The 25163-nt window shown below is 42.3% G+C and overlaps 1 protein-coding gene across 9 annotated transcripts in view; it reads right to left on the bottom strand.

The window, feature by feature from the left end:
• The window catches only part of hdx (highly divergent homeobox), a 150692-nt gene extending 133051 nt beyond the window's left edge, over positions 1–17641 (bottom strand). For 2 of the 9 annotated variants that reach the window (XM_085995072.1, XM_085995090.1), the window contains exons 1-3: positions 17445–17637; positions 12140–12250; positions 5543–5602 (exon numbers count right to left, since the gene is read on the bottom strand). In XM_085995072.1, the coding sequence (XP_085851198.1) occupies positions 5543–5602; positions 12140–12157 (78 nt within the window). In that variant the 5' untranslated portion in view covers positions 12158–12250; positions 17445–17637. Of the gene's footprint in view, positions 1–5542; positions 5603–12139; positions 12251–17297 lie in introns of all 9 variants that reach the window. The other 7 variants (XM_085995099.1, XM_085995081.1, XM_085995131.1 and 4 more) reach the window with 6 other exon arrangements.
• Between the last annotated feature and the right edge of the window lie 7522 nt (positions 17642–25163).

Genomic DNA, 25163 nt, shown 5'->3' with positions numbered 1-25163 from the left:
GAATTGCTACAGGATTCACACAGTACTCTAGAGCTGACTTTATACAGCGCAAAAACTCACATTAGCACCACCAGCTCCTGACAAACAGATTTGCACAACCAGCGGAAACCCCAAAGTAAACCTGATGGATTTAATGAGACTAAGAACCCCCTTTTTTTTTTGCTGGCCTTGAGATGCAAGCACAGCAATCCCAACATAAAGGTGGCATATTTGCAGTTAGGATGGTTGTATTTTTATCTGAAAATTATTTAAAACCAGTGGTTACCAAGTCTGCCCAAGGTATAAACGGCGCAGATATAGCAGATACCATATCCAAAGGAATCAGCTCTCTGTTAGAAATAAGGTAGGAAAGAATAATTTTTTTTAAACCACTGCACAAAAAGCATTTTTTTTTCAGCTCAGTTTTCTTCGACTGACACACAGGCTGCACTCCAGCATCCCAAAAGCACATCTGATTCAGCACAATTAGCATGTGGGTCCAACGTCATTTTTAAAAAATAGCTGTTCGTCAGGGATACCTGCGAGGTTAAATAAGTGAGATCCTGTAGTTTGTAGAAAGAGACACACATCTGTTAAGATTGATTACTTTTAACTTGAAAAGCTGCTCGGGGTAAGCCACAGTCCACCATTTCAGTAGAAAAGAGTTTGTTCTATGGTGCATGAATACAATGAGCCAGTATAAATGAAGAATGCTCAAATGACTTAGAGTCTGAATTAATCGATGTAATGCATGACTGCTTCCTGACCTAATGCATCAGGGAAGCCTTGGAAGGCAGTGCACATCTGACTGAGTAATGGTAAATGACGTAGATAACATCCAGGGAATTGAAACCACGACCTCCTTGGGGGATAGAACTACAGAATAATTGAATTTGACATAATGAGCAGCCAGATACACAATTTTAAATGTTACTAAGCTAGTAATAGAGGCCTGGACTAATAATCTAGAGCATGCAAGTTCAAATCCCACCATGGCAGTTTGAGAATTTGAATTCAGTTTTTTTAAAATCTGGAAATAAAAAAAGCTGGTGTCAGTAAAAGTGACCGTGAAGCTGTCTAATTGTCATAAAAACCCAACTGGTTCAGTAATGTTCTTTAGGGAAGGAAACCTGGTGTCTGGCCTATATGTGACTCCAGTCCCACACCAATGTGGTTGATTCTTAATTGCGCTCTGAAGTAGCCTAGCAAGCCACTCAGTTTTATCTAAAAGAATACCACACACACTGCAGCGATTCAAGAAGGCGGCCCACCACCATCTTCACAGGAAAGCTAGGGATGGGCAATAAAGGTTAGCCTTGCCAGTGATGCCCACATCCCAAGAATGAATAAAATTTAAAAAATGTTCAACTTTAAGAGAGTGAGTGAAGAAGCTAAGCAAACTGTTTGGTGGTTGGGGGGCGGGGGATTGCTTAGTACCAGAGTCTAGGACAAATAGAATGCCCACAAGTTCATATTGCCGAGCCAAGCAGGATGGATATTTACCTATGATTAGCAAATTTAGATTAAACTAAAGATACCAGCAAACATTCCCTCCATGCCACCAGAAAATCGAAAAGGGATGGACGACTTCGAGATAAATTCCGGGGAGGTTTCTAAACAAGCAAAAAGGACTCACAACAGATACATCCCTAGGGATGAACATTATTTACCAGAGGGTACTAAAAGAGATAAGGGATGAGATTTGTGAGAATCGTCATAAGGGAGTCAATGAATGCTGAGGAGATGCTGCTAGATTTGAAATAAGCTAGCAAATGTACCCATTTTGAAATAAATGTGACAAACAGACCGATCAGAGTCACGTCAATGCTAGGCAAGATAATCGAATCAATTAATAGAAATAAATTTGAGGATTACTTGCATAACTTAGTATACAGCAGCCCACACAGATTCAGAATTAAAAAATCCTGCTTTACCAACCTCCTTGGCTTCTTTAAGGAAATCAGATCCAAAGTGGTGTACTGAGACTTCGAAAAAGTCTTTCACAAAGTTCTGTGGTAAGGGCTACTGTTTAAAGTTTAAAGAGGTGAGGATTCAAACTAATACCTGGAAATTGATAGAAAGGATTGAAAAGTGGAAAGCAATGGGTACTTGCTGGTGCAGTGGAAGTGCTGAATGAAGTGCCCCAGGGATTGCTGTTGGGACTCGTACTGTTTTTAATTCTTATCAACAATCTGGGTCCAGAGGTCAATATTGTCAAGTGTGACTGTATTAAACTTTTTTTTTAAATTTGTTCTCAGGATGTGGAAAATGCTGCTTTTATTGCCCATCCTTAGTGGCCCTGAGATGTTGATGATGGGCCACAGCCTTGAATCAATGGCAGTCCTTGGAGCCATGGTGCTCCCACATGGTATTATGTAGGGAATTCCAGGCTTTTGTAAGTGCAAAAAAGGAACAACAGTAGATGTCCATGTCAGGATGGGGAGTGACTTGCTAGGGAATTTGGAGGTGATGCTGTTCCCATGACATAATAATGGGGATGGAAAGGAATCAGAGGGCCCAGTTAGCACCTACAAAAGAAGTAAAATACTAAGTGGGTAGAGAACAAACCAAGGAGAAAACTGAACGATATAGCCAAACCAGTAGAGTGCAAGTTGGAGGATGTCCGACTAAAACTCTACTATGCTTTGATCAAACAAAACCTTGAATACCTTGGTCACGAAGATACAAGGGCAACATTCAAGGCAGTGCACTGAATTATGAGGAAAGATGGGAAACTCTTGGCTTTTCACCGAGAAAAGTGTTGACTTAATAGAGTTACTTAGGCAGGGCCCCGATTGTGCCATGAATTCAGTTGTGGAAATTGCCATGTGATGTCTTGTGATATATTTTTTCCCTGTGTTTTTCTTACCTCGTTTTCCCTGTTACAACCGTACTGAAACTAATGCCTGATGGATCAATAAATCAGACATTGAAACGTCTACTGTTCTGAGTCCGAATGATCTCAGTTGACACCAAATTTTTTAAGGTTCATCGCTTTACAGCTCGTTCATCCCCATGCATTTCACACCTTATACAACTCAAGTGCACAAGATATAAAATGCATGGGGATTTGTAACCTCATTTATCTCAGTTCCTTACACTGCTTTTCTATTGTGCTAATTATCCATGCTAGTGGTGGCAGCATTCGATGCCTCCGTGTCATGCAGCTGGCTGGAACCCGAAAGTAAACTTGCCGGGACTCGCTAGGGCCCATAGCTAGGAAGAACCAGTAATAATAGGTCATCCCGGCTGCCAGTCTCAGCAAATCTGAATGACATACTTACGGCTTGCAGTCAGATGGGCAAAGCCTCCATTGAAGCAGCTTCAATCAGCTGGTTTGGCACAAATTTTGAGTCGAGTTTAGTTGGTCAAGTGTGCAAGGTGTGAAAAAAAGCCGGGATTAACAAATTGACGATCAATGGGATTAGACGATCGGTGTCAAATGACACCATTTGGTATCAGAGCATCAGATATTGGGTACAGCGGGTACTGGTTATTTGCCACTTATCTGCTGGGGTGATAACGCAGATGAGACAGGTAGGTGTTAATTGATGACCAATACTGTACATGGGGACTCAAAGGGCAAGCACATAAAATTGCCTTTATACAGTTTAGAATATCCAATTTTTCTGAATGATTTTATGCCGTATTTTTAAAAATACCTTTGAGACCGATATCCTAAAACCCTGGACACAGTTACCACAGAATCTATAATTCGCACACTTGCAGAATATGGTCTTGAAGTGCCACAGAATTCTAGGTGCCCTATGATCAGCTTAGGAAGTGTAAATCTGAAACACTACATCAACAACAACAACTTGCATTTATATAGTGCCTTCAACACAGTAAAACTTTCCAAGGCGCTTCACAGGAGCATAATCAGACAAAAACTGACACCGAGCCAAAGGAGGAGACATTATGACAGGTGACCAAAAGCTTGGTAGGTTTTAAGGAGCATCTTAGAGGAAAGGGAGGTGGAGAGGCGGAAAGGTCTAGGTAGAGAATTTCAGAGTTTATGGCCTAGACGGCTGGAATTGAATCTAGAGGAAAACAAAAGCTAGTTATGCAGGTTTTCTCCAGTAACCATCGTCACGATTGTAAATGGAACCTTGGCAGCTTGCACGGCACCGCTATTAAGGCATAATTGGATGGTTTTTGCTGCTCGTTTGATCCCAATACAGAACTGCAACTACTAACCCTATCTTACAGAGGAGCTGCTTCTCCAATATGACCTCAATCCCACTTCACTTAATTTCTTCTGTTTATACTCACTTGAGCAAAGCTTTACCATTCTGACCCACTCCTTTGTTGGGGGTGGGTAAGATCACACTGCTGGTCTGTACGGATGGCTGAGATCTCAGTCCACCTATGGTCAGAATAAAATGGCAGATCTAGCAGCAGGTGGTGCTGGTGGCAGTATATTCCTGGCACTTTGCCTCAGAGGACAGGGTGTGAAACCCTGATTATATTGATAGGGTTAGATGAAGTAGGGTGGGAGAAAGCTCGTGTGGAACATCAACACCAGTTGGGCCGAATGGTCCGTTTCTGTGCTTTAAATTCTAAGTAAAACCACCTCACGTGGTGGTGCTACCTGACTTCAGAGACAAGTGGGCCGCCTGCTTTATATTACAGCACTGCCTCCTGTGACATACAGGGTTCTTCAGTTTTTAAAAGACTCTTTCCCTCAGTACTTAAAGGCATTTTAAGTTTTCACATATTTTTCACCGTCTGTAAATTGGCAAGTCCTTCAATTTTTTTGGTTCTGTGCTTTGAAAAACACACAGTCAGTAGCATTCTCACCTCCTCTCTAGAACGTCAAATAAAATGATATTGCCTTCTCTCTGGCAGTCACCAGATCTCTCGTGCCACGATAATTCTCGGTGTGTCTGCAGTTTCTCTCTTTTGCCTGGTCTTGCATTCCTTCATCTCTCTTGCCTTTGTGCCTCAGCTAAATCCATCTTTCCATTATGTCCATCTCGCCTCCAGCACCAGCTCCATCAAACTCAAAAGCAATTCTCCTGACACATCTTTTCTGCAAATCCCCATCTCACCCATCAGAAGGTTTTATTCTTAAATTGAACCGTTTATAAAATGTTTAAGAATTTTAAATCTTTGCTATTTGTGGTGTAAATAACATTTTTTGGGAAAAAATAAAGATCCTACAACCAGTATAATACAGGTGGAGGGGTGTGTGTATTCTTACACCATTTCCCTTTATTCTGTTTCTTTTTAAATTGGAAACATTAATTTTTCAGTTCTCTCCACAAATGCTCCCCAACCTGCTGAGCGTTTCCAGCATTTTCTGTTTTTGCGAAGAGATATCAGGGCTGTGACCATGTGCTGTGGGATGCTTGCATACTAATGCATACCAAGCACATCTGAAATTTGTCTCCCTGCTATTTTAGCAGAAGCATTAATCCATTTATTCTAAAATAGTAAAGGGGAATTTCAGACAAACACCTGAAGCATTTGAATGCTGGAATCTTAAAGGGTAATTTCAAAGACCGAAATGCGGATAGGTGTAGGTGCGTATTTTGCAGCACTGAATCTTTTTTATGTTCACCTGCAAGAAGTTGTACTCCTTTCTTCTCCATTTATCCCCAGCCGAATCTTCAAAAAGAAACTGAAATTCCGGAGAAAAGTTTCAAAATTAAGAATTGAAGAACCCCCAATAAAATCAGAGGGCATTTTACCCAACTAGTCCCGGAGTGGGCCTTTGGCATAGCGGTAGCATCCCCGCCGCTGGGCCAGAAGGCGTAGGGTTTCGAACCCTGCTCCAGACAGTCCCGGCAAGTGGAGTCGGAGCTCCGGCTCTAAATTCTGGGTTGACATCCAGCGGGATACTTGCGTCCGTGGGGGTGGGTGGCACCCCCCCCACCCCCCTCGTATGGGTTGTGGGAGCCCGTAAAACCCTCCCGCCATAGGACTAACCACCCAAATGGCTGGTACGAAGATGGTTACGGTCACGGAAGGAGCGTTAATCGCGGCCAGAAATCCTTCCACCACTTCATACAGTTCCCCAAAGGGAACAGTGTGAAGACACGTACGACGACGACCCAACTAGTGGCGATACGGAGCATAAATTCTTCTGCAACACGTTTTATTGACTATCTAGCTTAAATCAAGCACCATGGCTGTATTTTTAGCAGCTCAAATTTAATAGTGATTACCAGAACAGCCAAATAGTGATGTGATGACTGGGGAGGAGAGGACATATATTCTAAACTTGTAAAAAAAAAAACAGGAGGACATTTTTCAAAGTGTCTAGAGTCTAAAATATTTGCAACTGTTTCCCTAATTAGGCAGCAACTGAGTTTAATTTTTTGCTCCCAGTAGAACATGTCAAACGTTAAAAGCTGAATCCTATACAATGGTTGTCTCAACAAGAGGTTGGATGTGCAGGCATTTTATGGCCCATTTATATTGCAGCATTTTATGTACCAACTAAAATTGTGGGAAAGTGGAGGGCAAATGGCAACACTCAACATATGGGCATTGTTGCCAGCCCAGTTACCTTGCAGCAAGAGACAAGTAGTTCTTAAAAACTGCAATGACTTCAGCAGATGCAGTATTTTTTAAGAACTATTCCACACATGTCTTCTTTGGCTGCCAAAACTTTGCCAATGGCTGGGGAAGATTTGTACAGCTGAGTAGCTGTGAAACTACAGTACTTCACTTGCTGTGAGGAGGACACAAAGAGCTCCTTACCTGAGAAAGGATACACTTGCCTTTGAGGGGGTGCAACAAAGGTTCACTTGACTGATTCCTAGGATGAGGGCACTGTCCAATGAGGAGAGTGTGTAGAATGAACCTATATTCTCTGGACTTAAGAAAAATGAGACGTGTTCTCATTGAAACATAGAAGATTCTGATAGGGCTTGACAGGGTAGATGTTGAGAGGCAGTTTCCCCTGGCTGGAGAGTCTAGAGCTAGGGGTCACAGTCTCAGGATAAGGGGTCAGCCATTTAGGACTGAGATGGGGAGAAATGTCTTCACTCACTCAAAGGGTTGTAAATCTTTGGAATGCCTTTCTTCTCTCATGACTTATTACCCTGAATGCTACTGATGTTTTGTGGGAAATTGCACACACAGCACAAGCTCAGATCCTATCATCCGAGCATGTACAGTGTGTACAATTTCCCACAAAGCATCAGTCACTGGCCAAGACAGAAACAGAAAGTCCAAGCCCAGTCTTTTGGGAAGAGCTGAAGTAATAACTTTAATAAAGGCATTAAAAGACACAAAAGTCTTATTCTCATGCTAAAGGCTTGCATTTATATAGCATCTTTCACAAGCTCAGGACATCCCAAAGCCCTTTACAGCCAATGAAGTACTTCTGAAGTGCAACCACTGTTATATTGTAGGAAATGCAGCAGCCAATTTGCTCACAGCAAGGCCCACAAACAGCAATCTGTTTTAGTGATGCTGGTTGAGGGATAAGTATTGGCCAGGATACCAGGGAGAACTCCACTGCTCTTCTTTGAAATAGTGCCTTGGAATCTTTTATGTCCACCTGAGCGGGCAGACTCAGTTTAACGTCTCATCTGAAAGACAGCCCCTCTGACAGTGCTGTACTCCCTTAGTATTGCACTGGAGTGTCAGCCTAGATTGTGTTCAGGTCTCTGGAGTGGGTAATGAACCCACAACCTTCTGACACAGATGCGAGAGTGTTGCCACCGAGTCCCTGCTGATGCAATTTAGTTGGTACACAAAATGCTGCAAAATTTAGCTGGGATTGAGGCAAAATTTGGTCATGAGGGATCAAGAATTCTAGGGGCCCTGCTCCCAATGCATTCTTATGGGCCAAACTAGTGCTTTAGCAGGGCATAAACTGATGCGCATCGAAACGCGGAAATCATGAAGTTGCAGTCAGTCATCGCTGCTCCAACACAGGCTGTGCTGTGGACCCCCCCACCCCAATCAGCAATCAGTGAAACTGACAAAAACTTGAGCTTTTCATCACAAATATCGCTGTTAAACATCCCATTAAATGTTAAGCCTTGTTGGAATTGGTGTAACTGGGTTTTCAACAGTGTATTGACTGCTAAACAACCGTTCTGGCCCTGAAAAACTAATTTTTATATTTGTGGAATGTCAAGTGATAAAAATTACAATTTTAGTTAGTTTATGATATTTCAGCTTCTACCTTAACCCTATGTGTATGTCCCAATTTTTATTTTGCTCTCTAACATTTTTAACAAGTGCAGAATCTCAGTGTTTTTCATTTCCTGGTTTGCTGTCGGTGAGAATTCTTCAACGTGATTGGCTGCTTAGACAGTTTGATGACGTCACTGCTGCACTACACTAGGAAGTCCCTATTTACAGCGCTACAATTAATTACACGTCAAGAAACCTAATGTTTTCGTCACAGATCGCTGACCGCAAATTATGAGCCAATGTTTAGTTAATAGCAGCAAACAACTAATACGTTTTCCACTACAAACAGTAATTTTTGAATAATCTGGGTTTCTCTTTGGAAATCTTCCATTTTTTTCTGGGCTTCTGTTTCTGAATAGTTAAGTGTCACAAACTATGGAAACCCACTTTGCACGCCCTCACTTAAACTGCATTCAGTTCTGGGCACCACACCGTGTTGTGTAGATGGAGTTAAATTAGAGATTAGCCATGATCCAATTGAATGGCAGAACAGGCTCAAGATGCTGAATGGCCTAGTCCTGTTCCTATGTCTCTTTCCGCCACCCGCCTCCCCCCACCCTCTTAATACTGGTAGTGCAGTGGGTTTTCCTGTAAAAAGTGAATCTGTATTTTGTTAATACAACTTGTAGATCTCCCATGGCAATTCCCACACCTCACCTCGTTTTTGTATCTTCCTCATTCCGTCGCTGCAATCTCTTGGTGTCTCTGTGTCTTTATTTCCCGCCAACCTCTCTTTCCTCTCACCGATCTCTGTCATTCACAATGTCTTTACCTCCCCCAATCTCGCTATCTCATCATGTCCCCTCAATCTCTCTTTCCCTCTCTATCCCATCCCCTAACTCTCTCTTTCTACCCCTCTGTCCCCAATCTCAGCCTGTCCCCTAAATCCCTCTCTCGCCCATCTCTCCCATTTGCTCTGTGTGCCTGGCCCTCCAATCTCTCTTCCTGTTTCGTGGCAAAAAGGGGAAACAGGGCAGCATCTATAATTTTGTTTCCTACATTACAACAGTGACTACACTTCAAAAGTACTTCATTGGCTGTAAAGCGCTTTGCGATGTTCTGAGGTTGTGAAAGGTACTATATAAATGCAAGTCTTTCTTTCTTTTTAAAATTCAGCACAGTTAAAGGGAGAGTGGGGCCTGAAGTAGCCGGAAAAGCAGCAGCAGAGTGAAGAGTTTGGAAATGGCATGCAACGGGCCAGGAATGAGCTGCCAGGAGCAGGGCTGGGAGTGATCAGGATGCAATGCTGGGGTGAAGACATGGAATTATACAGGAATTCTAACATGGAAACAGGCCGTTCGGCTCCACCAGTCCAGATTGGTATTTATCCTCCATGAGAAGAGTAGTCCTTATACCATGTGCATACCCTGTTCCCATATCCCTTTATCCCACTTTTCCTCAATCACAACACATTTATATAGCATCTTTAACATAGAAAAATATCCAAAGGCATATCACAGAGGCTTAATAAGACAAAAATGGACGTTGAGCCAAAAAATGCAATATTAGCAGGGGGAACAGGCGGGTTTTAAGGATAAACATGAAGGAGGAGAGGCGTTTAGGGAGGAATTTCTTGAGTTTAGGATCTAGGTGGCTGAAAGCATAGCTGCCAATTGTGAGGTGAAGTGGCATAGTGGTTAGCACTGTTGCCTCACAGCACCAGAAACCCGGGTTCGAATCCGGCCTCGGGCGACTGTCTGTGTGGAGTTTGCACATTCTCCCCGTGTTTGCGTGGGTTTTCTCCGGGTGCTCCGGTTTCCTCCCACAGTCCAAAGATGTGTGGGTTAGGTTGATTGGCTATGATAAATTGACCCTTAGTGTTAGGGGGATTAAATACGTGGGGTTACAGGGATAGTGTGGGATATGTGTTGGTGTAGGGGTTACGGGGATCGGGTGGGATATGTGTCGGTGCAGGCTCGATGGGCCGAAGTGGCCTCTATCTGCACTGTGGGCTTTCTGTGATAAGGAGGAGGGGGCAGGGGGTTGTACATCTGGAGGAGGTTACAAAGATATGAAAGGGCAAGACCATCAATAGATTTACATATGAGAATGAGAATTTCAAATTGGAGGCAGTAGGGCACTGTGTGCCAAATTAAGCCAGCAAAGAACTGGGGTGATGGGCGAGAGGGACTTAGTGCAGGAGAAGATATGAGCAGGAGAATTTTGCATGAGCTAAAGCTTATGGATTGCGGAGAATGGGATGCCAGCAAAAACATTCAATTTTGTTACTGATTTTCCATGAATTGGGAGTTTTATTGACGATGCTTTCAGTGTGCGTCAAGTCATACTAACATGTTTTTTTATGCATTCACGGGATGTGGGCGTCACTGGCAAGGCCAGCATTTATTGCCCGTCCCTAATTGCCCTTGAGAAGGTGGTGGTGAGCCTCCTTCTTGAACCACTGCAGTCTGTGTGGTGAAGGTACTACCTCAGTGCTGTTAGGGAGGGAGTTCCAGAATTTTGACCCAACGACAATGAAGGAACAGCGATATATTTCCAAGTCAGGATGGTGTGTGATGAGGGGAACTTGGAGGTGGTGGTGTTCTCATGCACATGCTGCCCCTGCCCTTCTAGGTGTTAGAGGTCGCAGGTTTGGGAGGTGGTGTCAAAGAAGCCTTGGGGAGTTGCTACAGTGTATAACTTGTAGATAGTACACACTGCAGGCACAGTGGAGGGAGTGAATGTTTAAAGTGGTGCATGGGGTCGAGCGGGCTGCTTTGTCCTAGATGGTGTTAAGCTTCTTGAGTGTTGTTGGAGCTGCACTCACCCAGGCAAGTGGAGAGTATTCCATCACACTCCTGACTTGTGCCTTGTAGGTGGCTGAAAGTCTTTGGTGAGTCAGGAGGTGAGCCACTCGCCATAGAATACCCAGCATCTCACCTGCTCTTCTAGCCACAATATTTATGTGAATGATCCAGTTAAATTTCTGGTCAATGGTGACCCCCAGAATGTTGATGATTGGCTCGCCAAACCCATTTCTCTCTATCCCGCAGTCCCCATTTACACAATCTGGCCCAATTAATTTATTTACTTTTGCTTGTGTTGCGTTTATGAACTTGTCCTTTAAACTGGAGAACCTCATACTTTTAAGATTGCTTGATAAAGCTCCATTTTGTGGGGAACTGAGTGGTGCAATGGGTCAGGCAGTGGACTTTCTGGGAACCGGATTCTAATTCAGCCCAGACAGTTCGGATGATCCTATGTGAAATGAGTTTGGGCAATCTCAATCCAGTTCCTAGTAAGTATAGTCAGCCTACTGTATAAAACTACCTCCAAATTGGCACTAATGGACAATGTCACTCAAACAGGATGGTTGGTGCAGGAAATAGAAATAATACCACACTGGTGCAATAGAGTTTGCTCTGCTGAGGTTAGGGCTAAGGCACATTAATCGGAGCAGATTTAGCCATGCTGTATCTGACCCAAGAGTGATTGATGCCGGCGCAGAGTACCTGAAGTGAAATTCTCCAGCTGTAATGTCTCTCACTTGATGAGCACAAAATGAAAAATGTGCAGACCTCCTAATTATTGCATCTTTAAGGCTGCATTTGCCCTACACTATGGCATCAATGTGAAGCAAACTGCTTTGCACTGATGCTAACATTATAGTGTGGATCTGTGTTCGTGTAAAACAGAACCTCTTCATGTTGATACTGCAGTTGTTGTGTAAATGCAGTTTAAGGCAACAGAAAAGTGGCTTATGTCTCTTGTTACTCTGTACAGAATGCAGCAGACCTTTTAATGATTAAGATTTATCACCTCTTTTAGCCAACTGAAATACTGTCCAAGTTTCCAGCTTCCAATAATATCTACATTTCCAGTTTTATACAAGCCAATGTGAGTAGTGTAATTATAAGATCTATTTTACACGTTTACAAGTTTTGGGTGACTTAGCATGGACCATGCAAGCCCAGATTATCTTGCATCTACCCCTCCATTACACAATTCCTTATGCAACACTATCATGTTTACCTGGTCACATCTTGTATCAATTCAATCATACCTGTGGACAATCCCCCATTCTGATTGGCTCCCGACCCTCCTGTCACATTCGATCGAGGATAACTTTGTAAGACAAGACTGCTGCTCCACCTCGCACTGCACGGTTCCTCAGCTGGAGGTGAAACCAGTGGTTTTTAAATACAAAAAGTACAACTGGTTTCTTCAAAAAGGAGTAATTTTCAACATTGTAAAAGGTATGATTGAATAGTAACAGTGTATTTGCAACCAATGGGGAATTGAAGATTGGCCATTTAATTTAATAAAAGAGCACAGACAGTCTAGTTTCCATAGTTCAGCAAAGCACACAAATTTATTTTTATTGCTCAATTACTGTGGCGAATTGCAAGCATACATGCCACTCTTTCGGTTATCTATTGAATGTTGCAACTGCACTTTCAACCTATTACGACACATTCCCACAGGTGCCTGCAGGATTTAAAACAGCTGTCTCAAAGGTTACAAGGCTGTAACCACAACAAAGTGTCTGATGAGGTCATAAACCACAACATGAACGCTAACCTGTCTTTACATTCTGCCTTCAACGCATAATCTTTTAATGTTTAAACAAAAAAATATATATAAATAACTTGAAATCACCCTGGCAAATTGAATGTTAACCAAGCAACATTAGTGTCAACACACACATACAATGTCAATGATATTAACATTTTACAGGAAACTCTCTGGTATCCGGCACCGTATGGGACCGGGATGATGCCGGTTGATTAAAAATTCCGGATGACGGAGAGGGTTATCTACCGAGGCTATTTTTAACAAACAGTCAGACTCCTGTTATTGAGGTGTTCGGACTTCCGACAGCGCCAAGAAGCCGAGTAGTGGCAGTTTGGAGAACTACCCCCACTGACTAACTCGGCCACCGCGGGAGACTCGGACTCGGCAACATTTCTGGTTATTGAGGTGCTTTCGGAGCAAGAATTTTGCCGGTTAATAGAGAATTCAGGATATTTAGGTGCCATTTAAACGAGAGTTTCCTGTAATGTGTAAATTCCCCTTTAAAGTTTTGTGCTTAATTCTCTAGTATACAGAGAAACAAATACAATACACCTATTTCTATTGCACTAATATCAGATATTCAAACTATCTGAACTTAGCAATTTAAAGATGCTATAATATATATTCAGCCTACTCTTAAGTTGCTACATTCAAGTTATCAAATGATCTGACAATTCAAAATTTATAGCACTAAATTCCCACTTTGCTGTGTTATTTACATTGTTTAATTCAAATCATTAGATAATTCAAATTCTTTCAATGCAAAAGACTCGGAATTATCAATAAACGATATAAGGTGAAGCTTCAGAGAACATATCTAAACCCCAAATTCCACATGGTTACACAAATAACAGCACCAATTTACTCTATATGCACAAATGTGGATAAATACATCACAGTAATAATAACTCACACCTAGTCCTGTTCACTCATCACCCCTGTGCTTGCTGACCTATATTGGCTCCCGGTCCAGCAACGCCTCGATTTTAAAATTCTCATCCTCATTATCTAATCCCTCCATGGCCTTGCCCCTCCCTATTTCTGTAACCTCCTCCAGCCCTTCAACCCTCCGAGATCTTCGCGCTCCACCAATTCTGGCCCTTTGTGCATCTCTGATTTTAAATCATCCCACCATTGGCAACCATGCTTTCAGTAGCCTAGGCCCTATGCTTTTGAATTCCTTCTAAATCTCTCCGCCTCTCTTTCTCCTCCTTTAAGATGCTCCTTAAAACCTACTTTTTTGAGCAAGCTTTTGGTCACCTGTCCTAGTGTCTCCTTATATAGCATGGTGTTAAGTTTTGTTTGCTAACGCTCCTGTGAAGCGCCTGGCGATATTTTACTACGTTAAAGGTGCTATATAAATGCAAGTTGTTGTTGTATAGAAGCATATACACGAGGAAGATCCTACGGTCCTTCCATTTTTATTGAGTTAGCTGATTGCAGCCAAGGTCATAGTGGGGCACTACAATTAAATTCAATGGGCCGTATATTCCAATCCCTACAGGTGTGTACGCGCACAGAAAGCGGGAATATGGTATTGAGATAGAGGATCAGCCATGATCATACTGAATGGCGGAGCAGGCTCCAAGGGCCGAATGGCCTACTCCTGCGCCTATTTTTCTATGTTTCTAAGTGTATGAAGGGAGATTCCCTTCTCCTATTGGCTCCCCATGGCCCACGTGATCCCAGGGATGCTTGCGAACCGCATGCACCTCTGGGATACGTGGGCCCTGCACATTTCGAGTTGGAGGCCCCCAGGAACGGAAGAATACGCACCTCGGGAGCCCTCAGGTAAGTCCATAGATTTTTTCCCAGATTGGAGGCTCCGCACGCAGGAAGCCTCCGATCGGAAAATACGGCCCAGTGTCTATTGGTTAGGAGCAGAAAAAGCCATTCTTGCAAAATAATCTGTGATGCCTCAGCATAATCACCAGTAATCTGGTGGTGGTGGGTGGGCGCGCAGGAAGTGGGGTAAAAAATTAGTACTTAAAAAAAATTCAATTTTTCATATGTCAAACAGTACTTAGCAGCTACTCAGTATTCCAGAATGGTTTTGAAACCATATAAGGTTCGATCCAAAGCCATGTAAGAAGCATTTCACTGACAAGAGAAAGGTTCAAGAAGGGGACTTGTATCAGTTTTTGCCACTGTTCTTATATTACTAAGATACATAGCAAGCCTCCCTGCTCCAAAATCAGACAGGTGCATGCCCAACACTGCACTGAATGGAGTGGTAGACAAGTTTTCCTTTTCCCGGGCATGAGAAAATGATGGGAAAAATGTGACAGCACAATAGGTCCTACCCCTAACAAACTCGACCTCTCTAGTTTTAAACATTCTTTCATTGTGCAAAATAGTACTGATTCTATCCTCACTCACATGGTTTTACCACAAGTAAAAGAACTGCTGCCAATTCTATAGCAGGGTCTTCTGTTCCTAGCCATCGTAATTGCCAATTACTTTATTTAAAATATAAGCAATGGTTTTGGCACTGGGCTTTGAGAGGAATGGTTAATTTATTCAGAATTCAGAATCTTAAGAATTGCAATGAACAAGGTGCATAAATAATATTAAGCCAGCGCTGGAGAACCAAAAGGGAGTTTAAAATGATCAAATTCAGTGTTGCACTGAACTGTGTTGTGCTACATCGAATTGTGCTGTGTTGCATGTTAAATTGCATTGCATCTTAAATTATGTCATGTCGTGTAATACTGCATTCTGTTAAATTACACTGTTGGGTCTTAAACTGTGATGCATTGTGTTGTGCTAAATTATATCTTATTATTATGCATTGTATTTCTTACAATGGATTATATTGTACAGTTTTATATATCAGAAAAATATATTATGCAGTTATATATTAGATTACATTCTGCTGTTATACATTTGGCATTATTTTGTATCATTTTATTTTATTCTGTCTTCTGTTACATGTTATATTGTTATTATATTGTACTGTTATATTAGTTATATTATAATGCACTGTGTTATAAGAGATTATACCATTAGAATGTCATATCGTGTTGCATTACATAATATATTGTACTATATTAGACCAAATGTACTGTTACTTTAGATTATATTGTGCGGTGTTATACTTCATTACATTTTAGGTGCTGTTATATTAGTTTAATATTCCACTTAGAATATAATTGTGCTGTGTTATATTAGTTTATACTACCGCTTTATATTAGATCGTATTGTGTTTATAATTGTTATTTTAATGTTATACTGCAATATAGTGTGTATTATATTATATTGTGTTAGATCATTTGGCTGTGTTACATTAGACCATTTGGCGGTGTTACATTAGACCATTTGGCGGTGTTACATTAGACCATTTGGCTGTGTTACATTAGACCATTTGGCTGTGTTACATTAGACCATTTGGCTGTGTTACATTAGACCATTTGGCTGTGTTACATTAGACCATTTGGCTGTGTTACATTAGACCATTTGGCTGTGTTACATTAGACCATTTGGCTGTGTTACATTAGACCATTTGGCAGTGTTGCATTAAATCATTTGGCTGTGGTGCATTAGACCATTTGGCTGTGTTACATTAGACCATTTGGCTGTGTTACATTAGACCATTTGGCTGTGTTACATTCGATCATTTGGCTGTGTTGCATTAAATCATTTGGCTGTGGTGCATTAGACCATTTGGCTGTGTTACATTAGACCATTTGGCTGTGTTGCATTAAATCATTTGGCTGTGTTACATTAGACCATTTGGCTGTGTTACATTAGACCATTTGGCTGTGTTACATTCGATCATTTGGCTGTGTTGCATTAAATCATTTGGCTGTGGTGCATTAGACCATTTGGCGGTGTTACATTAGACCATTTGGCGGTGTTACATTAGACCATTTGGCGGTGTTACATTAGACCATTTGGCTGTGTTACATTAGACCATTTGGCTGTGTTACATTAGACCATTTGGCTGTGTTACATTAGACCATTTGGCGGTGTTACATTAGGTCATTTGGCTGTGTTGCATTAAATCATTTGGCTGTGGTGCATTAGACCATTTGGCGGTGTTACATTAGACCATTTGGCGGTGTTACATTAGACCATTTGGCGGTGTTACATTAGACCATTTGGCGGTGTTACATTAGACCATTTGGCTGTGTTACATTAGACCATTTGGCGGTGTTACATTCGACCATTTGGCGGTGTTACATTAGGTCATTTGGCTGTATTATATTAGACCATTTGGCTGTGTTGCATTAGATCATTTGGCATTGTTACATTAGACCATTTGGCAGTGTTACATTAGACCATTTGGCTGTGTTACATTAGACCATTTGGCTGTGTTACATTAGATTTATACAATGTTGCTCCATCTCCTCCCCACCCCCACACGTGACGCCAGTCAGATCCCAGCAGATTGCTGTACTGCGCATGACTGGAGTCAGCGCCTGGGCCATTCTCGTGAAATCCCCTTTTTTGCCGAGCGCGTTGAGGAGAAAGAATGCGGCAAGAATGAGCGGAGTTTAGCAGTGAGTGAGAGTGGGGGGCGGGGAAAGGACGGGGCAGCGCGGCGCCGCCGCCGCCGGGGTTGCTAACGGAAAGTTTGCGCGCGGCCGCGCCATTGCTTGAATTGGAAAGTCTGAACTTGAATATTCAATTCATGGATGACCTACCAGCAGCCGGCGGGCAGGCCACGCTAAACTGCAACTTTAGCCACTTTTACCGCTCCTCCTGGCCACTACCGCAACCCAACAAGGGGGCGATTAAAGAAATATCCTTCTAAATTCAGTTGAATTCACGGTAAAATCAGCTGCGCGTACCTTGAAGCCCTGTAAAAATCAGAAGGATATCAATTCAGCAGAATTCTCCTGCTCTCCGAGCCAGACAATAAAATCAGCCACGTCCAATCACACCTGCTCTCATGATCATGACGTCCGTCTCGACAGGAGCCAATGGCAGCCCGACTTCTGCCAGCTCAGGGAATGACTCCAGAGCGAAGTGCGCAGGCGCGGTCGGAAACCACCCGCCCTCCATGGCAACGGCACCCAACCGGAAATCCCGCCCTCCTTCTCTTCCCTCCATGGCAACGGCGCCCAACCGGAAATCCCGCCCTCCCTCTCTTCCCTCCATGGCAACGGCGCCCAACCGGAAATCGCGCCTGCACCCTCTTGCCTGGCAACAGGTGCAGTTGAGGCAGAGCTTTTACACCTGACAGTGTCGGAGTGCCCGTTATAGAAAGGTGACTTAAATGATTATTGTGGTATCTTTCCATATAAAATCCACGTTATTCGACACTTAACTCTTCAGAGTGGAAAAATCATGAGGTAATGATTGAAGAATATTTGTAGTATCATAAGATTTGAGGCGACTCACGTGACAACTCCCCAAGCTGTTTTCCCACAAGCTTTTCTCTTTGCCCTTGAAGGCCTGTCTTCCCTGAATGATCTCATCACTATGATTTTTGTATGTCCCCTTCGCTTTAGCTCCCTATTGTAACTGACACTGTTTTAGAAGCAGCTGCTGTCTGTTGTCAGCCAGAGAACAATAAATCCAGCAGAGTGTGAAATAGATGATTGCAGGCAGAGTAAAATTGTGGACTAGCTGCGACTAAATTTTGCAGGCTGGCCTCTTGCTTTAATCCCAAGCTGTGGGCAGGCAGCCTTTTCAATACTGTACTCTCAACAACTTTACTTGGTTGAAAATAACTTGTCTGCCATTAGGTGGAATATGTGTTTTTATGTTTAAAAAATTGGACTGAAAATCAAAATATTAGGCAATTGTAGGTTTTTACTACCTTTTTGCCAAATTGTTTATTTTGTAGTATTAAAAAGTTTTCATTTGCCTTCTAGTACAGGTAATTAGCAAATTGCTGACTTATTTTGAAGAGGTAGAACTAAACAGGTCACTCAAAGAGGGTGTGAATGGGGGAAGACAAGTGCGATACCAGGAGAGAACTGGAAATGGACAGTGTTTTTTTGGTACAGGAGGTTAGGCAACATCAGAGTAGAACTGAAAGGGATTGGGGAACATTGTGTAGGGCTGGAGTTGGGGAAAACTGACCAACAGCACAACACAATAGCAAAATACGGCAGATGCTTGAAATCTGAAGTAACAACAGAAAATGCTGGAAACACTCAGCAGGTCAGGCAGCATCGTGGAAAGAGAAACAGAGTTAACGTTTTGGGTCGATGACGCTTCGTCAGAACTGGAAAAGGTCAGAGAAGTAACATTTTTAACTAAGTGTTGGGCAGGGTCAGGGAGATGGGGGGGAAAGAACAAAGGGAAGGTCTGTGATAGCCTGGAAGGCAGGAGAGATTAAAAGACAAAAGGGATAATGGTGCAAGGCAAAAGGAGATGGTAATGGGACAATAAAATAAACAAAAGATGGGTCTAGAGGAGCTGAAATGACAAAAGCAGAATCATTACCAGCAACTGTTGTCTGAAAAACTGGGAGCAGTGGTTATGATCTGAAATTGTTGAACTTGATGTTGAGTTCAGAAAGCTGTAAAGTGCTTAATCGAAAGATGAGGTGCTGTTCCGCAACACCTCAATTTAAAAATTCTCATCCTTTGTTTTCAAATCCCTTCATGGCCTTGTCCCTCCCTATCTCTGTCACCTCCTACAACCCTCCGAGATATCGGTGCTCCTCCAATTTTGGCCTCTTGGGCATCCCTGATTTTAATCGCTCCACCATTGGCTTCCATACCTTCAGCTGCCGAGGCCCTAAACTCTGGATATCCCTCCCTAAACCTCTCCGCCTCTCTTTCCTCCTTTAAGATGTTCCTTAAAACCTACCTCTTTGTCCAAGCTTTTGGTCATCACCCCTAATTTCTCCTTATGTGGCTCGGTGTGAATTTTTATTTTGATAATGGCTCCCATGACACACCTTGGGACATTTTATTACGTTAAAGACGCTATATAAATGCAAGTTGTTGTTAAATATTTTTTCTAACTCAAGAAATTGAATCATTTGGAGTGATGAATTTAAAACAGAAAATGCTATAAACACAGCAGGGCAGTTGGAATTTATAGAGAAAATGTTTTAGATTTCCAGCAGTTTCCTTTTTATTTGTACAACTTGGCAGTGCTATTATTTACACTATGCTTCCAGTCTATAAATCTGTTTGGTACAATTTTTGCCAAACATGTTTTAATTTGTTACGTTCCTGTAACAAGTCTTGCACCATTCCTCTATACCTGAAATATCTCTGCTTACTGGCAGAAATTGGGTGTGGAGGGAGAAAGATTGCTGGAGCAAGGCTTTCACTTTGACTAGCACAAATGAATGTTATGTGTATAGGATGTGATGGCTGTCAATGAAATCTATCAACTGGAAAATCTCTGCTTTACTCTGCAGTATGATTGATTGTGTTAGGGAATAGGACTCAAAAGAATCGTTTCAAACAAAATATAGAAAAATAACATGGAAATTGAGAAGTGAAACTACTGGAGTAAGTTGCAGGAAACTGACGAAAGAATTTTTAAAAAAGTCTTGCACATACACTGGGAATGTTCTGTTTGTTTTCAACTAACATGTAATTATCTAACAATTAAACATCACTAGAATAGCATGGTCTGGAGACCCTCATTTAACCCTTGATCTAAGAATTTTCTGTTCAAGATGTCCTTCCTAACCTTTAAACTTGACAGCATTGTTGAGTAACCAAGAACAATTTGAACAACAGGCATCCTAAACAGGGCATATAAATAATTCTGGCCGATGAATCACAAAATATTTTCTCCTTGCAGTCCCATGATAATGGCACTCCACAGACAAAGCTTTGTCTTCTCTTCCTGCTCCCTCATTGTTACCTCTGGTGTCCACCAAGGATCTATCTTTGGCCCCCTTCTATTTCTCATCCACATGCTGCCCCTCAGCAACATCATCCGAAAACACAGTGTCAGCTTCCACATGTACGCTGATGACACCCAGCTCTACCTCACCACCACTTCTCTCTACCCCTCCGCTGTCTCTGAATTGTCAGACTGCTTGTCCGACATCCAGTACTGGATGAGCAGAAATTTCCTCCAATTAAATATTGGGAAGACCAAAGCCATTGTCTTCATTCCCTGCCACAAACTCCGTTCCCTAGCCACCGACTCCATCCTTCTGTCTAACATCTGCCTGAGGCTGAATTAGACTGTTTGTGACCTTGGTGTCGGATTTGACCCTGAAATGAGCTTCCGACCACACACACACGCCATAACTAAGACTGCCTGCTTCCACCTCCGTAACTTTGCCCATCTTCACCCCTGCCTCAGTCATTTGCTGCTGAAACCCTCGTCCATGCCGTTGTTACCTCTAGACTTAACTATTCCAATGCACTCCTGGCTGGCCTCCCACGTTCTACCCTACGTAAACTTGAGGTCATCCAAAACTCGGTTGCTTGTGTCCTAACTCGCACCAAGTCCCGTTCACACTTAACTACATTGGCTCCCGGTTAAGCAATGCCTCGATTTTAAAATTCTCATCCTTGTTTTCAAATCCCTCCATGGTCCCGCTCCCTCCCTATCTTCGTAATCTCTTCCAGCCCCACAACCCCCTGATATCTGCGCTCCTCTAATTCTGCCCTCTTGAGCATCCCTGATTATAATCGCTCCACCATTGGTGGCCGTGCCTTCTGTTGCCTAGGCCCTAAGCTCTGGAATTCCCTCCCTGAACCTTTCTATCTCTTTCTCCCCCATTAAGACGCTCCTTAAAACCTACCTCTTTGACCAAGCTTTTGTTCATCTGCCTTAATTTCTCCTTATGTGGCTTGGTGTCAAATTTTGTTTTATAATACTCCTGTGAAGCGCCTTGGGACGTTTTACTATGTTAAAGGTGCTATTTAAATACAAGTTGTTGTTGTTGTCACCCACAGAATAATTGCATGGCAAATCTGATCCATAATTTGAAATAATTTAAAAACTTGCTGATATAAGCCAGAATTTATTGTGCACAATATTTACCCAACAAGTAGATACAACTACTTGGGCCATTGGATATATATATTGTTTTTCCACATGGTCTTAAGTGTATCGTTAATCCTCTTAGTTCCATGAAAATTGAGAAGCTGTGAAAACTCAATCGGTTATGAATGATTGACAAAGTTGCAACTTTAAATACACTTTTTAAAAATGTTCTCACAATTATGTGGTGTGTATGCTGATCACCATTGCACTAGAAGATGGCATAACAGGTGCAAGGGTAATGAAACTAGTTATGACATTTGGCCCAAAGGTACCTAACTTGACATAATCGGGTACTACCTATGCGGTAGCAAATAAAAATCTTTAAACAAAGTGAATGTCCTGCTAAAATAGATCTCATTTCAGTAAAATGATCCCATCCTGTATTATGAGAAGATGACACGTTTTATGTTCCAACAAAGCACTGAGACTTGGAGACCAAATTGTTGATGCTTGGCAGTCGCAACAGTGTAATTGTCCGGACTTGAAATACCAGTTATATTTAGTTTCATATTAGCATCGCTCACTGTCGGAGGATGTGTTATTTTATAACAATAGGAACATTGTATTAGTATGTCAGCAGGGGAGTATTATTGTTTTGATAGCCTTTTCCTGATAAATGTAAAGGGAGTGCCTTGAGTAAAGCAGTCTGTTGCTGATATGGAGTGTAGTTAACCTGGCCATTCTTTTGAAAGCCAAGCTGACCAGGGCAGTAATTTGATCTAGTGGCTTAACTATTACATTTGGGGAGGTGGGATAAATTAGAGGCTAATAGCTGTTGCTTGAGGAAGATTGTTTAAAAACATCATGTCCATTGGTAGGTTCCCGACCTGTTCCGTTGTGATTTAAAAAAAAAGTTCTATGAATACAGTGGCCAGAATTTGCGGTCAGCGGCGAAGCGACGGCCCTCACTGCTGACCTCGAAGAATGCTGCCCATGAAGATCTAGCGCAATCTGTGGCGTGAATTTCAGCTCTCCCGACCTTTGTTTAAATCTGTTGCCAAATCAAGCGAATCTCCAGCATCCAGCAACAGTGATGTCATCAAGCTGGCTAAGCAGCCAACCACATTGAAGAATTCTCACAGACAGCAAACCAGGAAGTAAAATGCACAGATTCTAATTTACTTTTTATAAATTTTACAGAGAGCAAAATAAAGATTGGGACATACACACAAGATTAAGGTAGAAGCAGAAATGTCAGACAAACTTTAAATTTAAAAAAAACTATTGTAATTCTTAATCATATTAATGGAAACATTTGACATTTCACAAATATAAAATTAGCTTTTCAGCGCCAAAACGGTGTTCAGCAGTCAACATACTGTTTAAAACCCAGTTACACCTCTTTCAACAACTATTACAGTGGCTCGGGGGGGGGGGGGTGGCTTAACAGCGCAATTCCAACATAATAGGGTAAGTTTTCATCCTTCAGTGTGATTTCAACTGATTCCGGCTCTGGGAGTTCCAAAGCGCAACGTGTGGCAGAGTAGGGAATAACTGACCGCACCTTCTGGATTTCCGTGTTTATCTACGCATGCACTAAATCCTGAAGTTGCTGTCAGTTTCAGAGGGATAATGATGGTGTACGCTGACAGTTTCATCGTCATTACTACTGCAATATCTGGGCCAATATTTGAGCCAATTAGGTGCAAACGTGAATACACTATGAGGCACTTTCAAATGTGAATGATACTCCAAGTGCACGGCTTATTATACATACTCATTGATCTCCTGCTGTGTCACACGGAGTCAAGACCAAGTGTAGTCTTCAAGTGGAGTGAGATTAGAGGGAGGGGACTAATTGGACAAGGGCACACAGATGTAATTAAGTCCCTATTAGAAAATCGCTTCAAGAGTGAAGACTAAGTAGAAGTGGAGGTATGTGGGAGAGGGGGAACAATATCTTATCCAGGAGCATGCCCACATCCATGGAACCCACCGTTACTTAAATGTGTCATTAAATAAATAAACCAAGAAAGAACTTACATTTTATAATGCCCTTTGTGCCCTTAGGATGTACCAAAAGCCAATGAATTACTTTTGAAGAGAGGTCACTTGTTTTGTAGGCAAACAGGATAGCTAAATTGCGCATAGCAAGTCCCACAATTAAGTGAGATAAGTTCATCTGTTTTTAGCAGTGTTGGTTGAGGGATAAATGTTGACTAGGAGAATGGAAGACGTGCCTGTTCTTATTTGAATAGTGTCATGGGATATTGTATGACCACCTGATAGAACCTCCAACAGTGCTGCACTCCCCACTACTGCCCTGAGATGTTGGCTTAGATTATGGGCTACCAACTGAGCCAAGCTGACACGGTGTATCTATTAATAGTGTTCTGATCAAGAACCTCCATCTTTAAATTGGCTTCATAGGAAAAATAATTAAATTCTAATGTTTTTGGATGTGGATATATTGTAACTAATACTGGGTTCTGTTTAATAAAATTGAAGTTTCTCTTGTTTGTTTAAGTTTTAAAATTATATCAGTCTACTTGTTTTATTTGCCATGGTCTTGGAGCCCACAACTCAAGGAAAGCTCAGTTACAAGGAATTTCTGGCGTCATTCTTCATAAGAGATCAAATCACTGTGGCCCGTATTTTCCGACCCCCACAGGTGCATACGAGCTGTGTACACACCCGTAGGGGCCTCGCAAGTACCGGAGCGCATGCGCTGAAAACCGGCACTTCCGATCTGTCAAGAATTCTCTTGATAGATCATTCGCCTGCCTTGGAGAAGGGCCTCTGCGGGTGGAGAGTTCCGCTTTCTGCACAAACTCCGCCCGCTGAAAACCTTTTAAAAAGGCGTAAGAACATAAGAAGTAGGAGCAGGAGTAGGCCATACGGCCCCTCGGGCCTGCTCCGCCATTCAATAGGATCATGGCTGATCCGAACCTAGACTCACGTCCACTTCCCTGCCCGCTCCCCATAACCCTTAATTCCCTTATCAGCTAGGAAACTGTCTATCTCCGTTTTAAATTTATTTAATGTCGCAGCTTCCACAGCTCTCTGAGGTAGCAAATTCCATAGATTTACTACCCTCTGAGTGAAGAAGTTTCTCCTCATCTCAGTTTTGAAACGGCAGCCCCTTATTCTAAGATTATGCCCCCTAGTTCTAGTCTCACCCATCAGTGGAAACATCCTCACTGCATCCACCCGATCAAGCCCCCTCACAATCTTGTATGTTTCGATAAGATCGCCTCTCATTCTTCTGAATTCCAATGAGTAGAGGCCCAACCTACTCAACCTTTCCTCAAAAGTCAACCCCCTCATCTCCGGAATCAACTGAGTGAACCTTCTCTGAACTGCCTCGAGAGCAAGTATATCTTTTCTTAAATATGGAAACCAAAACTGTACGCAGTATTCCAGGTGTGGCCTCACCAATACCCTGTATAACTGCAGCAAGACTTCCTTGTTTTTATACTCCATCCCCCTGGCAATAAAAGCCAAGATTCCATTGGCCTTCCTGATCACCTGCTGCACCTGCATACTAACCTTCTGTGTTTCTTGCACCAGGACCCCCAGATCCCTTTGTACTGTAGCACTTTGCAGTTTCTTTCCATTTAGATAATAACTTGCTCTTTGATTTTTTC

The sequence above is a fragment of the Somniosus microcephalus genome, chromosome 1 (genome assembly GCF_052327205.1).
Source record: "Somniosus microcephalus isolate GS21.2 chromosome 1, FLI_Smic_1.0, whole genome shotgun sequence".
In the NCBI taxonomy this organism is placed as follows: domain Eukaryota; kingdom Metazoa; phylum Chordata; class Chondrichthyes; order Squaliformes; family Somniosidae; genus Somniosus; species Somniosus microcephalus.
The sequence above is the reverse complement of the archived record's forward strand: the minus strand, read 5'-3'. Positions and strand labels throughout refer to the sequence as shown.